This window comes from Pongo abelii, chromosome 7, assembly GCF_028885655.2.
Source record: "Pongo abelii isolate AG06213 chromosome 7, NHGRI_mPonAbe1-v2.0_pri, whole genome shotgun sequence".
In the NCBI taxonomy this organism is placed as follows: Eukaryota; Metazoa; Chordata; class Mammalia; order Primates; family Hominidae; genus Pongo; species Pongo abelii.
Window position 1 is genome coordinate 114,496,186 of NC_071992.2, and position 17,292 is coordinate 114,513,477.

Below are 17,292 nucleotides of genomic sequence, written 5' to 3' on the forward strand. Positions count from 1 at the left end.
GTTTTACCAACTAAGTACATTACAGGCTTCTGGACTGACTTGGGCTAATTCTCCTGCTGTTCTTTTCTTTACCTAATTCAAAAGGTTCTCAAAAGGCAGACTTTTGGCCAGAAACAGTGGCTCAGGCCTGTAATCCCAGCACTTTGGGAGGCCAAGGCGGGTGGATCACTTGAGGTCAGTTCAAGACCAGCCTGGCCAACATGGCAAAACCTTGTCTCTACTAAAAATACAAAAATTAGCTGGGCATGGTGGCACACGCCTGTAACCCTAGTTACCTGGGAGGCTGAGGCAGGAGAATCGCTTGAACCCAGGAGGCAGAGGTTGCAGTAAGCAGGGGATAATGCCACTGCACTCCAGCCTGGGCAACAGAGTGGGACTCCATCTCAAAGAAAAAAAGAAGGTAGACTTTTGAAGCTCCCTATTGAACAGGGGTAAGGGGAAAGAGGGGAAGGGCGGGGAAGTTTCTGTCTAAGAAATGCTCACCTGAAACTGTATCACCACCTGAGGGGAATGGGTTATTCAAAGCACCCTGGCATTTCTCCCCTCACCCATGCTGAGAATTAACTGCTTTAGTGAAGCATGTTTAAAGAGAACATGCCATTATTCAGACATTAAGGACCACAACCTGAACAGCTCTGAGTTCAGACCATAAGAAGTCACCAGAAAGTCCTCATTTCTTTTCCAAGGATAGAAGCTCTAAGACATAGTCTAAGACCAATTAGACTTCTTTTCTTTGAGTCATTAACAAGTTAATATGAAGTCAAATAACACCTTTCTTCAGATAAAAGTAAAGGACCTGATACATGCATAAAAGTGAAAAGATTTCATTCAAGCTTAACATCAAAAAGTATCCCATTTTTTGCTCAACATTTCACTTAAAATTCTCTACATCCATTTAACTCCTTGTATTTTACTTAACATTGTGATCCTTAAGAAATGTCTGAGCTCCAGTGACAAAGCAATTCTTCTAAATTCCTTATTAGTCTTTTAAAGTGCTTTAAAAATAGCATGTCAATGCTACATTCTATGCCTTATCTTATATATTCAATTAACACCATTCTGCTTTGAAAATCATCATCCAATGGGCCACATGTAGAATATTTGCTTTGCTGTTTTACTTAAAAACAAGTACTCTTTTACTGTATAAATATTTAAAAACTCATTCAAGTACCTGTACAATATTTCAATAAGCCATACCAGCAAACTTACAAATTAGTGTTTTAAAAATTACCAACTAAGTTCAAGAAATACATAAGAATGAATACTGCTTGTTGTGTAACTACCAAATTACCAAACTGCATGCTTACATTTTGAATACTAGAGTTAAACTAGCACTAACTGCACAAATCCTGTATGCCTGCTTTTTATATACACAATCTAGATTAAACTTTGTGTTCATTTAGTCAAAAATGAATGTAAATTTTATAAAAAATATTTTACTTTTATGAAAAAGAGTATCACTTCAATGAAATAAATTGTCCTACTGAACATCAAGAGACGTGTAGTCTATGATAAATTAGCTGTTTTATTTAAAACTGTATATGTAATCCAATTTAAGCCAATTCACAAAAGAATCCCAAAGGAATAAATGATATAAACTATGTAAGATTCTGAGCCTTCAATGTGGATAAACTTTCCTGAGAAATTATATCTACTAATTTTAAAAGTTGCTAAAAATAAATGGCAATGTAGGATATACATTTACTGTAGAAAGACTTCAGATTCATTCTGCCTATCTCGTTCTTTTAAGTGCTTGTGAGAGTGTATGTGTGTACATATTGTATATTTTCTATGCAGGGCAACAACAGACAAAATGACCTCAAAATGGAAGCTACTGCCTGAAAAAATAATCTGAAGCAAAGCATATGAATATTGCTCAATGTGTGACTCTCCAAACTTTTTACTTTTTTCTTATAATTTCAGTAAAAAAGACCATAAGAGTTTTACCCAGAAACACTAAGCTTTGCCCCAGAGAATAAATGTTTATTCAGGAAAAAAAATCATAAAAACCTGACATAATTTTTAAGTGCTCATAATATTTCCACTCACCTTGAATATGGACAGGACTAAGTAAGATATACCTAAAATGACTTGGTATCATTGGATTTGAAACTAAGCAGTGGGCGGAAGCTAGAAGCACTTTGAAGACAGTTTTAGTAAGAGCCTGAAGAGTCATTAAAAAACTGTCAGAAGCCTGATAGCCTTTAAGAAAGTTTCAGGAAGGTAAGGGAAATATTAGAAAGCTGGAGAAAAGGAGATTCTTATGTGGTAGCAGAAAATTTAGAAACACTGTTGTATTAGTCCATTCTCACACTGCTATGAAGGAATACCTGGGTAATTTATAAAGAAAAGAGGTTTAATTGATTCACAGTTCCACATGGCTGGGGAGGCCTCAGGAAATTTACAATCATGGCAGAAAGCACCTCTTCACAGGGCGGCAGCGGAGAGAACTGCTGAGCAAAGCGGGGAAAGTCCCTTATAAAACCATCAGATCTCCTGAGAACTCATTCACTATGACAAGATTGGGGTGGTTATTCCCTGATTCAGTTACCTCCCACCAGGTCCCTCCCATGACATGTGAGGAATAAGGGAACTACAATTCAAGAGGAGATGTGGGTGGCAACAGCCAAACCATATCATTCTGTCCCTGCCCACTCCCAAATCTCATGTCCTCACATTTCAAAACACAATCATGCCTTTCCAACAGTCCCCCAAAGTCTTAGCTCATTCCAGCATTAACTCAAAAGTACAAGGCCAAAGTCTCATCTGAGACAAGGCAAGTCCTTTACAGCAGCACTCCACTACCCGGTACCAATTTACTGTATTAGTCCATTCTCACGCTGCTATAAATACCTGAGACTGGTTAATTTATAAAGAAAGGAGGCTTAATTGACTCACAGTTCCACATGAAGCCTGAGGAGGCTTCAGGAAAATTACAATCACGGCAGAAGGCACCTCTTCAAAGGGCAGCAGGAGAGAGAAGCGCCGAGTAAAGAGGGAAAAGCCCCTTATAAAACCATCAGACCTCATGAGAACTCCCTCATTATCATGAGAACAGCATGTGAGTAACTGCTCCCATGATTCAATTACCTCCTACCAGGTCCCTACCACAACACATGGGGATTATGGGAACTATAATTAAAGATGAAATTTGGGTAGGGCCACAGCCAAACCATATCAACTGTTGGCTATAGGAACCAGAAAAGTAACAGGAAAAGTAAAAAATGTACCTAATGAACTGGGTGGTCTAGCAAAGCATTTAAGATGTTGCCTGGTTTCTTCTTGCTGCTTATAATCAAACACAAAAGGAGAGAGATAAGCTTAAGAAACGACAATTAAACAAAAGAGGGACTGAGACTTGTCGATTTTGTAAATCCCCAGCCTCTACAGACAGCAAACCATGCTACAGTTGTGAGACAGCTTGCAAGCAAACCCCAAATCCAGGCAATAGTCAGGAAATTATGGTCTAAATATCAAGCTGAAAAGGTGACTGTAAAATCCTTTGTTAAGATTTCTGACAGATCCATGCAGTTCCTCAACAGGGCTTCTAAGAAGCTTAAAGGCATTGTCCCTGCACAATCTCATCAAGAGGCCAAAATTAGGGAAACAATTATCTCAACAAAATGTATGAGTATAGATTATTCTAATGCAGTAAGATGCAATGAGACTTATAGGAGACCCACGAAGTGTTTTTGGCAGAAACACTACCAGCATTGACTGCATAGCACAGAGATGCACGAAATGAAAAGAGGGCTTTGGACTCCAAAATTTCTAACCACAGGAAGCAGGCTGAGAAAACTATCTAGCTCAACACACAGGCTACCTTCCATGAAAAAGGAAGAACTCAGTGGGCAGAGCAAAAAACTCAGAGAACACAGAAAGGAGCCATGAAAAACTATCCTGAGGTAGGAATAGAACTTAGTTTTAATAAAAAAACTTCTAACATTTGCTTGGCTGGATTCCAAAACTGCTATGGAATAGTGACTCATGTGCACTTCCTGTCTTCCCTTCTTTTAAACAGAACTACCCATAATGATATAATTTTATGCCTGACCCACCACTGTACATTGGCTATTCGGGGCGGTGGGGGTGAGGTAAGAAATATCTCTTTTGTTTATAGGTCTTCAGATTGAGAGGAACTGGACCCAAGGAACATTATCTCTATCCGAATGTAATTTAGAAGATGACATTCTAGATTTTGAGCTGATATTGTAAAGAAATAATACTTGGGGTAGATGGGATAGTGCGTGTATTTTGCATGGGCAGGGAATGTAAATAATGTGTGGCCAGAGGATAGTGTGAGCCAGTTTTAAAACATAACCATAAATTCTTTGGCAATTCTCCCCTCAAAAGGTGGAGCCTCATTCCTATTGCCTTGAGTGCAGGCCAGACCTAGTGACTTTTTTTTTTTTTTTTAATTGAGGTGAACTTCATATACAAAAAATTAACCATTTTAAAGTATACAAATCAGTGGCACTTAGTACATTCACAATGTGCAACCATCTCCTCTATCTAGTATCATGGCATTTTCATCACCTCAAAAGAAAACACTGTACCCATTAAGGAGTCGCTCTCCATCCTTCCTTCTTTCCCACCCCCTGCCCACCACAACCGGGCCCTGTCCTGGTCTCTGGTAACCAACAATTTGCCTATAATTCAATTGTAAGTTGTAAGAGTTCTCTATACAGTTTGCATTTTTTTTTTCTTTTAAACAGATGGGGTCTCATTATGTTGCCCAGGCTGGTCTTGAATTCCTGGGCTCGGGCGATCCACCCGTCTCAGCCTCCCAAAGTGCTGGTATTACAGGCATGAGCCACTGCACCCAGCTTCTATACATTTTGGATGCTAGACCCTTATCAGAAGCATAATTTGTAAATATTTTCTCTCATTCTACAGGCTGTCTTTTCACTTGATAATTTATTCTCTTATGTACAAAAATGTTTAATTTTGATGAAGTTCAGTTTTTTTTGTTATTTCTGCTTTAGTATCATTCTCTAAGAATTCACTGACAAATCCAAAGTCATGAAGAATAACCTTATGTTTTCTTATAAGAGTTTTAAAGTTTTAGCTCTTACATGTAGGGTGTTGATCCAGCCAATCAGATCTTATACTAAAAGGCTGCTGTAGTTGATAAAACATAGGGGTCTAACTTCATTCTTTTACATGTGGCTATCCAGCTGCCCCAGTACCATTTGTTGAAGAGATTGTTCTTTTCCCATTAAATGGTCTTAGCAACTCTGTTAAAAATCAGTTGGCCATAGATTTATGGGTTTATTTCCACACTTTCTATTCTATTCCCTTGGTCTACATACCTATCCTTATGCTAGTACTACACTGATTTGATCACTGCAGTTTCATATTAAGTTTTGAAAACAGAAGTGTGAGTCTTCTAACGTGGTTCTTCTTTTTTGATATGTTTTGGCTATTTGGGGCCCCCTGTAATTCCATATGAATTTGAGAACTGACTTTTCCTCTTCTGCAAAAAATGACCTGAAATTTGGAAATGGATTTTTCAAATCTGTGAATTGATTTGAGGAGTACTGCCATCTTCACAATATGATGTCTTCTAATCTCTGAATACAAGATGTCTTTCTATTGATTTAGGTCTTTTAGCAATGTTTTGTACTTTTCACTGTACAAGTTTTTTACCTCCTTGGTTAAATTTATTCCTTAGGTATTTCATTCTTTTGGATGCTATTATAAATGGCATTGTTTACTTAATTTCCTTTTTACATTTTTCATTGCTGGTGCCTAGAAATACAATTGAGTTTTGTGGTTGATGCTGTACCCTGAAACTTTGCCAAATTTATTTACTAGCTCTAGCAGATTTAGATGGTTGACAGATACCAACCAGGAAGTTGCTCTAGCTCATGGGGGGCTGAAACAAAGGTATCTGCACAAGTCCCTCAGGGAACCACAAGACAGGTCAAAATGGAAAACTACAATTATTTTCAGAACAAGGACCTTATTGTCCCCTTCCTGGCACCAGTGAGCTACACTGGGAATATGGGTTGCTGGCCCTATAGCTGCTGCTGAGCTAGAAAATAAAGGATACTAGATATATAAGCAAAAATGTCATAATGCTTGCTTATCAAAATTTGGCACTCCCCCGGATGCTGTAAGTTTTCTATCAGATTCCAGAGTTATGCAAAAGTTGATTTGTCAGTTTTTTCCAGTTTAACATAGTTGCTTCTGTGGAGGTAACTGATTCTTGGAGCTCCTTGCTCCACCACTCACTTGCTTTTAAAAACTAGAATGGACCGGGCGCAGTGGCTCATGCCTGTAATCCCAGCACTTTGGGAGGCCGAGGTGGGTGGATCACCCAAAGTCAGGAGTTCAAGACTAGCCTGACCAATATGATGAAACCCGGTCTCTACTAAAAATACAAAAATTAGCCGGGTATAGTGGCATGAGTCTGCAGTCCCAGCTACTCAGGAGGCTGAGGCAGGAGAATTGCTTGAACCCAGGAGGTGGAGGTTGCAGTAAGCCAAGATCACGCCACTGCAATCCAGCCTCGGCAACAGAACGAGACTCGGTCTCAAAAATAAAATAAAATAAAAATAAATAAATAGAATGTGGCAGAAGTAACAGTATTTAACTCCTGAGACTACAACATAAAAGACAGTGAGAGGTCCTCTTTGTTCTCTCTCTTGGACCACACACTCTGAGAGCCCCTGAATGAGCCATCCTGGAAGTGAATCCTCCAGCCCTCGTCAAGCCTTCAGATGACTGCAGCTCTGACGAACACTTAGACTGCAATCTCATAAGAAACCCTGAGAATGAATCACCTAACTAAGACCCTCCTGAAATAGCAATCTACAAATACCATGATAATAAATGTGTGTTGTTTTAAGGTGCTATGTTTTGGGGGTACATGATATTTAAAGCTGAGACTCAAAAGAAAAGAACCTAGCCACTCCAAGAGTCCTAAGGAAAAGAGTGTTTCAAGTACAGGGTATAGCACATGCAAAGGCCCTGAGTAAGGAAAGATCTTAAGCATTTAAAAAAAAAAAATTAAAACTCTGAAAGACTAGTGTGACTTAAGCTCAGCAAAGGAAAGAAAAATAGTGAAGAAAGAGATCCCCAAAGGGGCAGAAAGAAACCAAAATGACTATAACAAAGTCTTAAAAAGTAGTAAAAACTGGTAATATATGATAAAGTGCCTTTGAAACCACAAGAAACAACTACAAAAATTTAACATTTAAAAACATTAACTGGAGAGAAATCTGAAACTAAATGTATCTATCATCACACAGGAATCCAGGATAGGAAATATGAAACCCCCTGAGAGCAAGAACCAAGGGTCTTTACATCTCCCATATCACCTACTCATCTTTGGAGAATTAATGCACAATGACAAACCTGAAAAAAATACCTTCTGAAGACACTATTTAAAATTCTAAGTAATAAATTCATTGGTGAAAGATTTTAAGTCTGGAATACAGGCTTCAAGTATCTCCTCACTAGGTAGTCCATGACAACGGCCAAATAAATAACTCATGTAGCTGCATATCTAAAGAACATGATTATAAATCAGCTCTACAAAGATGCACATTTCTCCTTGTCCTGGGCTACCATGTGATAAAAGGTTTAATAATTGGTAAAAAGAGTAAAAGAATTTCAAAAGAATTCCCAATTGGATAACCAGCCTCTGAAATTAAAACTGAATTTAATTTGGCAAAATAATTCCATTTGTATACAGAAACTGTAAGATTTTTTAAATGAACTTTTATGGGAGAACATACTGTTACAAAATACATTTTCAATCAGTAAAACATAAAATAATACATGTGTTTTCAGATTTTATGACTATTTGAATACCAAAGGTTATTCTCCTCTATATCTGTATCCAGAAAAAAATATTAACTTGAAACACAAAGGCAAAAAATAATTAGCAAGGTATAGAAGCATTAGACACTATAAACCAGGTGCAGTGGCTCACACCTGTAATCCCAGCATTATGGGAAGTTGAGGTGGGGAGATTACTTGAGGTCAGGAGTTTGAGACCAGCCTGGCCAAAATGGTGAAACCCCATCTCTATTAAAAATACAAAAATTAGCCAGGCATGGTAGTGTGCGCCTGTAGTCCCAGATAGTCATGAGGCTGAGGCAGGAGAATCGCTTGAACCCAGGAGGTGGAGGTTGCAGTGAGCCAAGATTGTGCCACTGTACTCCAGCCCAGGTAACACAGAGAGACTCTGTTTCAAAAAAAAAAGTATTAGACACTACAAAATGTGGTAAATAAATACAATTATTTTATTTCGTTATTTAAATGTAGTAACATCAACATAAAGTAAAAGGAACCAATGGCTAGTTTAATATGCTAGGCCTTTTTATGTCCCACCTGCAACTCCTGTTCTGCTATGGTACGCTTTATCTACAGCATAGCTGGTGACCAGTTAAAAGAAAATCCCAGAAGATATGACACAAAACTGTACAAATTCAAGACAATATTTATTTAACAAAATAAAAGACAATATTTATTTAATAAACAATATTTATTTAACTATCTAGTTAGTATCAACTAGATACTAGGTACTGTGCAAGTTCATCCTATCAACATTACATTCCACTAATCACTAATTCTTAAGATATCAGAAAAAGATAGCAAACATATGCAAACCAAATATATTTTGAGATTCAATGAAAAAACATCTTACTTGTATAGTAAAACAGTAAGTGCTTTTAATATATTTAAAGAAACACAATTATAGACGAAAAACTAAGAAGAAAAAAATCAACTTTTTGAAGATAATTACAAACCGAATTTTCTTCTTCCTCTTCCAATTCTCGTTGCTGTTCCTCATGTCTTTTAGCTTTGATCTCCATAGCTTCTGTGATCAGGTCTCTTAATATTGATACAGGTTTTGCATTCTTGATAAAAGGATGCTAAAAAAGTAAAATTCAATGGTATAAATTCAAAAGATTTTTCAAATGTTAAAACAACATGTAAATGTTAACCAGGATCACAGGCTTCAATGATTGTTTTTTCATCTAGAATTAAATGTATAGGTTAAGAAAAGAGAGTATGGCCACTGCCTAGAAATAAAGAATTTGCTTTGGGGCTTGTTTAAAAAAAAACAAAACAAACTTAAAGCACACATACAAAAATGCAACCCTGTTAATAAAACTATATTATCCTTAAAGATCTAATTGTCCAAAAGAAGTGTACATTAGGAGTAAAAAAGATTAAGTTAAAAATACGATTACAGATTATATTACACATAAAAATAAACTTATTTTGGTACTGAGCTACGGAATTTAATTAATCTTAATAAGTTGACAGCCAAAATCAGTGGCCAAAAGGAGAGCAACTATTTTGTTACTTCTTTAACATATTTTCTATTTTATTGTATCTTAAGTAATTTAACGAAGACAAAAATATTTTTTCAGAAAATGAATGTTGCCTAATTTCTTTACTATATATAAAATAACTTGTGACTTTTTAAAAAATATCACCCTGATCTAGCTAAAATAGCTAAGCTCTCTACCATTCTGACAAAGAGAAGGAAAACTATCAGAATAGACCTAGGTTTTGAATTTCTTTTTATCGAGAAGGAGGGACATGAGAGAAAGTAGAGTGAAAGGTTATAATTTCGGACAGATAACCTAAATTTGGGGCAGCAATCAGTTTCAGTAATTTTCATAGTTATATGTCAGTAGATAGCATAGGTAAAAGGGACCTGAGTGAGTGAGTGAGTGAGTTATTTGTTTATTTGTTTGTTTGAGACAGGGGCTTGCTCTGTTGCCCAGATGTGAGCACAGTGGTGCAATCATGGCTCACTATAGTCTCGACCTCCTGGGCTCAAGTGATCCTCCCACCTCAGCCTTCCTAAGTGCTGGGAATACAGGCATGAGCCACTGCACCCAGCCCTGAGTTATTTTAATAAACATCAATAGAACACAAAAATACATTTAAAGACAAAAAAAATTGTGCTGAAGAAGAAATAGATACTTGAAAGAGGCTTTAAAATGGCAAACATATCATTTGGGACAACTATAAGAACGAACTTTTTCAGAGTACAGAAATACTAAAATCAATTGTAAAGAACCAATAAATTATTTTAGAACAGTTATAGATTAATCTTACCAGATAAATTAAGTCCTATTAACATATCTGTGGTAGAGACTCCTGGTCATACACCAAAAACAGAGTTGTGGTTGGACTGACAATTGCCCAGCTGGATCCTACATTTCTCAACTTAACCCATTCAGGTGGTTATATGAGACTAAGTGAATGCAGGGGCAAATACTGTGTTCCACTTCCTGGCCTGGGCTATGGAGGGCTCCTTGTTACTAATGGATAAGGGTGAGAGGTCAGGTTCTCCCAGAGTCCTATACTGGTACTGTGGGGAGTAGTCTCATTTTAGCTGATTGGTGGTGAAAGTCCTGACCCTTCACCAGACTGCCTCTGACCCCACTCCAACAGGGAGGTTGTTGGGTTCTTATTACTGCCTGGTAGGAGTATAAGTCTAGGCTCCCACATGGCCTTCACTGGCACTCCCCACTTAGGGAGGGGATACTTTCTACACTGCCTTGTGGAGACAAATGCCTTAGCATGACACTCAGTCTTCTCTGACACCACCTCAGAAGGACTGGACAGCCTCAAAAGGATAGACGTCTAGGTTCTCCATTTAGCCTTTGCTGGTGACCGGGGTAGGCCATAGTTTTCTTGGTGGTGTTTGGCTAGAGTAGAACGGTTATCGTCTGAAAGTTTTCTGTCTTACTAGGCTGTCCATTTCTCCGTCCTTCTGCTTGAAAGAGCAGGTTTTTATTTTTAGTTTGTGTCCAATGTTGTTTCTGGGTTGTTGGCTTCTCCACTACCTAGTGTGGGATAAATGAGGTAAAAAGAAACCCCAGGGAACTCACAGCTATGTCTTTCCTTGGGTCCCACCATCTCTAGCAGTCTATTGCCTTCTTTCCACCTTTTAGAGTCTTTTTATGTTTGTTTTATATACTTACTATGTCCACGGTTTTACCTGTACTTTAATGAGGAAGTATAGAGAAAAATATCGTTACTCAATCTGTCCAGCAGCAGAAATCTCTTCTTCAACTCACTTTAAGCACTTGTTTTATCTGAAGTGTTTTTGTATAAATCATTAATTTTGAACTCTATCAGTTTAGAAATTGATAATTCAGAACATGAACAAAATTTAAGAGGAAATATTTCAGATTTTAAAAGAATAAACTTTTCAAGCAGTCTTAATTTTTAAAATACATCATCAAGAATGTGATGGGTTGATCTGCAGTAATTTCTGTCTTCTCATTACTTCAGGTGGTTTAAGAATCCTCACGCTCTTTAATTTTTATTTTAGACACATTTAGAAATAGGAAAACTTTACTGCCTTTTAGAATCTGGTACATTCATCTTTTTCTTGTTGAAATACTTTACAAAACCCTTCATATAATCAGCCCCTTGTCTGACATAAATATTATATATATTTTTTTAGTTTCCGTTTTTTGCCATTCATGCATTTTTTAAGTTATATGTATTCAAATCATCCGTTTTTCTTTTGTTTTATTGCACCGGAATGAATATATAAATATTCTCCTATATTAACCCTTAGTTCTTTCCTATTTCCATTTTTTGTTTTAGTTTTTTTTAACATTTAAGACCTTAATCTATCTGGAAATTACTTTGGTGTTTCTGTGGTGACGATCTAAGTTAATCCTCCCAACACCCCCTAAAGGCAGGCAGTTATCTCAGCACCATTTTTACTTTGTTTTTCCCTCACTGATTAGAAATGCTATCTTTATAATATGCTAGTTTCCTTTGTATATTATATACCATTTCTGGGCATTTAATTCTGTTTCATTATTCTGTCTCATACTGGCGTCATATACTTTTCTAAGCATTTAACAAAAAGATGTAATTTGTTTATTAAACATAAAATTTGATTTTTCTATTAAATCAATCACTATATAATTCAGATGATGTTTATTTTTTGCCTATATGGTTTCTCAGTGACTGAAAACGGAATATCAAAATATCCCAATTTATTTATTTAGAGCAACCTCTTATGTCTTTAATTCGTAACATACAATGCTATATTAATATATCAAGTTTATAACTATATCTTCCTTTATATTATGTTCTTTATCAATATTAAGTGACTCCATCCTCATTTACTGATTTCTGCTGTCAATTTTGCTTTTTTGATCATGTTATTCATAGTATCTTTTTATATTTTATTAAAATTTCATTGCCTGTTTTTAACTTTTAACCCAAATTCTTTTAAGTATGCCTCATATAGAAACATGAGTTGGATTTTATGTAAGTTTGTAAGTTTATCTCATGTAGAAAGCATGGAGTTGCATTTATCTTATGAACTAAGTGAACCATTTAGTACTTAACTAAATATTATTTAATAAAAAAATTAACCACTTATGTTAGTATATAATTATATGCTAATGCCATTTTATCACAATTGTTTTACGTTATGTAAAACATAAATGTTTTATCATAATATTCTATCATAAATGTTTTACATTTGCCATCTTGTTTTTTCTGCATTCTTTTTTACGTTGCTTTGCAGTTTTAATTTTACCACCTGCTAATCTTAAAATGCCTTTAAAAATATACAGATAGTCCCTGACTTACAAAGGTTCAATTTAGGATTTTTCAACTTTACAATGCTGCGAAAGTGATATGCATTCAGTAGAAACCATACTTGGAATTTTGATATTTGATATTTTCCCAGGCTAGTAATATGTGGTACAATACTCTCTTCTGATGCTGAGTATGGAGGTATTAATAAGTCCCAGCTCCCAGTAAGCTATGCGATCATGAGGGTAATTAACCAATATTCGATAGTGTACTGTGTTGTCAGCATTTTTTGGATATCGTGTTTTGTGTTTTCACATTCAATTGTGTCTACAAAACACTCAACTACACTAATGTATGTGTTCTGGGCACATTTTTGGTAGGCTAGGCTAAGCTAGGATAGGTGTATTTTAACACGTTTTTGACTTAAAATAATTTAAACCTTCATTGGGGTTTATCAGGACCTAACTCCACTGTAAGTTAAGGAGCACTTGTACTTAAAAACTTGGCAATTTCTCTGATAAAACTTCTCTTCTGACTCAAGAATACTCAAATAATACGGTCTTGCTCTTCATGTACCCTTTTAACTTTATTAGCCAGTTCCTCTTTGTTGATCAAAACCATGTCTGCTGTAGTTATGTAGGGAAAGCATGAGTACAAATGAAATTGGACATACTGAGATTTTGAGATTAAGAATGTTAAGCTCTATAGACTAACTGTAGCATAACGCTATAGTGAATTCACAATGAATTGCATAAAAGCAGGGTTGTGGTAAATTGGACGAACCAGATAAGTATATTGGCTTTTCTTAAAAATAACTGCAGTTTAGAAGGGTAGTTTATACATTCCCCTGAGAAGATAAAGTACAATGTAGTTTGAAATTTCTATACTTTGTTAAAGGAATATAATTCCACTGGTTTCTAGTTTCTGTAGTGTTGGTCTTCTCTCACTTCTGTTAATACATAATCAGTCACTAAATCCTTCTCATTCTTTCATCACATTTACTATCTATTTTGGCAACTATTTTTTTAAACTCAGGTCCTTAACAATTCACACCTGTATTATTACAGTGCCTCCTCATTCTATTTCTATACTTTGTTGCAATATTATGCTATCAAAGACATTCTTTTCTTACATTCTCTTGTTTACGTATGTAAGTGGCTCTCAGACAAAATTGAGGCATCTCATCCTAGGCATCAGAATGCCCTTCTTGCTTCACTGTTGTCTGTATCTAAACTCAGACACCATTTCTCTAACTGGTGTTTCTGTTCTGGCTAAGCAGATCTTACGGTGTTCTAAAATACATCTCCCATTTTTGTGTCTTTGTTCATATTGTTCATACCATTTCTCCTCCCTAAAATGATCTGTTTCTTCTGTATGAGGTATCTGTGATTACCGTATCCATTCTTCTACTTTACATTTCTTAATCATATAGGCTGTACATCATGAATGTAACTTCTACATTGCATTGTAATTTTTTTAACATTTTTGTCTTTCATTTCTCAAAGAATATAACTCAGTTTTTTGTGTGTTTTTGGGGTGTGTGTGTGACCTTTCTACTAGTTTGTCAAAAATGTTTAGAGTACGACAGGAGTCCTTTCTTTCTTATTGCTCTACACTCCTCTAGGACACTGTCTTTGTCTTTGCAGTTGTTTGAAGTTGCGTTGTAAGTACCTCTGTTTTCCAACTTGACACAAAGGGAAGAGACCACGGAAGATTGCTCACTGACTTTATTTATTTATTTATTTAGAGACAGAGTCTCACTCTGTTGTCCAGGCTGGAGTGCAGTGGTGCGATCTTGGCTCACTGTAATCCCTGTCTCCCGGGTTCAAGTGATTCTCCTGCCTCAGCCTCCCAAATGGCTGGGACTACAGGCATGTGCCACCATGCCTGGCTAATTTTTGTATTTTTCGTATAGACGGGGTTTCGCTGTGTTGGCCAGGCTGGTCTTGAACTCCTGATCTCAAGTGATCCGCCTGCCTCGGCCCCCCAAAGTGCTGGGATTACAAGCGTGAGCCACGGTGCCTGGCCACTTACTGACTTTAGAATCTAGGCTGCCCACCAACAGATATAAGGATCATCTTCAGATCAGGAACTCCAGTGCTAATAGACTGAAATTGAATCTTGTCCTTTAACACCTCCAGGGTTTTAATTTCTTTATCTGTAAAAACTACTAAAATTTCAATTTAATAATCTCAAAGGATCCTTCCCTTCTATGATTTTTAAAAATTTATACAATAATCTATCTGTGTCATAGAAAATCAATCACTATTTTTAAAATCCATCAGGAATTTCTTTTTAAATAGTTTCTTTGTTTACTGGAAATGAATATGGTATAATCTGTACATGTAAGCTATAGATATATGACAACTAAAATTTGGTAATAAGATTGTCCACTGAGAGTTAAACTATGATTTAAATCAGGGGTCCCCAACCTTCAGCTGCAGACTGGTACCTGCCTTGGCCTTTTATAAACTGGGCTGCACAGCAGGAGGTGAGTGAGCATTACAGCCTGAACTCTGCCTACTGTCAGATCAGCAGTGGTATTAGATTCTAATAGGAGCACAAACCCTGTTGTGACCTGCGCATGTGAGGGATCCAAGTTGCATGCTCCTTATGAGAATCTAACTAATGCCTGATGATCTGAGGCAGGACAGTTTAATCCTGAAACAATCCCACCTCTGCTCACCATCCATGGAAAAACTGTCTTCCATGAAACCAGTCCCTGGTGCCAAAAAGGATGGGGACAGCTAATTTAAATCATAACAGATAAGACATACAAAACTCCTTGAAGAGACAGAATGGTTTCTAGGCTTCCTGCCAAATAAGACTCTAAGGAGGCCAAAGATAATTATCCTACCCCCCCAAAAAAAATTTAAATCAGAAGTTTGTTAGGTTAAATACACACATATTAACTTCAATATGTGTGTATTAAGTACTGGATACTAGGAGTCCAAAGGTAGTACCCTTTGGACTACTTTAAAATACATATATATTTCAGCAGGGCGAGATAGCTCACGCCTACAATCCCAGGAATTTGGGAGGCCAAAGTGGGCAGATTACTTGAGCCCAGGAGTTCGAGACTAGCCTGGGCAACATGGCGAATCCTGTCTCTACGAAACAGACAAAAGTTAGTTGGATGTGGTGGCATGTATCTGTAGTCCCAGCTACTCAGAAGGCTGAGGTGGAGCCCGGGAGGTAGAGGTTTCAGTGAGCGAGAACATGCCACTGCACTCCAGCTGGGGCAATACAGTGAGACCCTATCTCAAAAAATACATGGGCCGGGCACAGTGGCTCATGTCTGTAATCCCAGCACTTTGGGAGGCTGAGGCAGGCGGATCACTTGAGGTCAGGAGTTCGATACCAGCCTGATCAACATGGCGAAACTCTGTCTCTACTAATAATACAAAAATTAGCCAGGCATGGTGGCACACACCTGTAATCCCAGCTACTTGGGAGGCTGAGGCACGAGAATCACTTGAAACCAAGAGGCAAAGGTTGCAGTGAGCCAGGTGCCGCTGCACTCTAGCCTGGGTGACAGAGTAAGACACCATCTCAAAAAAATAAAAAATAAAATAAAATATATACACACACACATATAATATACATATATAACACATACATATATATTTCAAATGAATATTGACATTTCAAAATAAATGTTTTAATGAATTTTTGTGGAAAAATAAAATTTTACCATCTTAACCATTAATTTTTGAAAGGTAGTATTTGCATATAACCCAAATCTCAAAAGTCTCATAAACAGTATTCATCAAAAAGCAAGTCTCCATCCCAGTTCTGCCCCATCCATAGTTAGTTACCTTCTCTGGAGGCCAGTTTCTTGCTTATTTTTCCAGAGATACTCCGTTATAAGCATTAAGATATGTATAAATGTTGTGTGTACATAGGTGTATTTTTCCAATAACTCTTCTTCTTGGACTTTAAATTGTTTCCAACTTGTTGACAGATATTTAGGATCTTCCCAATCTTTTACAATTTCAATGTTCTACGAATATTTTTACACATATGTTATTTCACACATGGTTAAATATTTCTGTAGAATAAATTCCTAGAAGTGCAATTGTTGGATCAAAGAATATATGGATTTTTATTTTAAATAAATATTGCTGTACTGGCATCTATGGAGACTAGTACCAAGTTACACTTTCATAACAATAAACATTATACTTAAGAGCCTGTTTTCCATACCCCTCAACACATCCTTTTGGGAAAATGGGACTTTGGAAAGTTACCTTTTTTTCCTTTTTTCTTTTTTTGTTCTTTTAACCCAATGGTTCTTTTAGAGACAGGGAAGTCCCTTTTCACAAGAACCATGTTTTTCATCCTTTTGTCACTTAACAATAGAAACCATTTAGCAAATATCAAGTTTTGTTAATGTGAGACATACTTATTAGCTGAAAGTTCTAAGGCTATTCGGTTGGGGAAATTAAGATTCACAAACACCTATTATAAATATTAAATTATTTCTATTTGCATTAAATTTTAAGGTAGATTTTAAAATCTAATGACATTCTGGATACAAAGTCTACTTACAATTATTCTATCAAAAAACAATTGAAACTCTGAAGCTCTTCATTTAGATAATCCTGTAACTGATATTTACAACGTGATAATCTCTTCAAGGAGTCCAGGGATCTTGTACTTACGTATTTTATAGTGGAGCAAAAAGTCAAAGGATAAATGCTGAGTCAAGGAACAGAAGAAAAAAAACCATGAGAAACAGTAACT

General features: G+C 36.5%; 1 protein-coding gene across 3 annotated transcripts in view; it reads right to left on the minus strand.

Moving 5' to 3' along the window:
- STK3 (serine/threonine kinase 3) overlaps positions 1-17,292 on the minus strand; it is a 355,868-nt gene that overhangs the window by 126,968 nt on the left and 211,608 nt on the right. For all 3 annotated transcript variants that reach the window (XM_024250559.3, XM_063726297.1, NM_001132197.1), the window contains 1 exon segment: positions 8,763-8,888. In XM_024250559.3, coding sequence (XP_024106327.1) covers positions 8,763-8,888 — 126 coding nt within the window.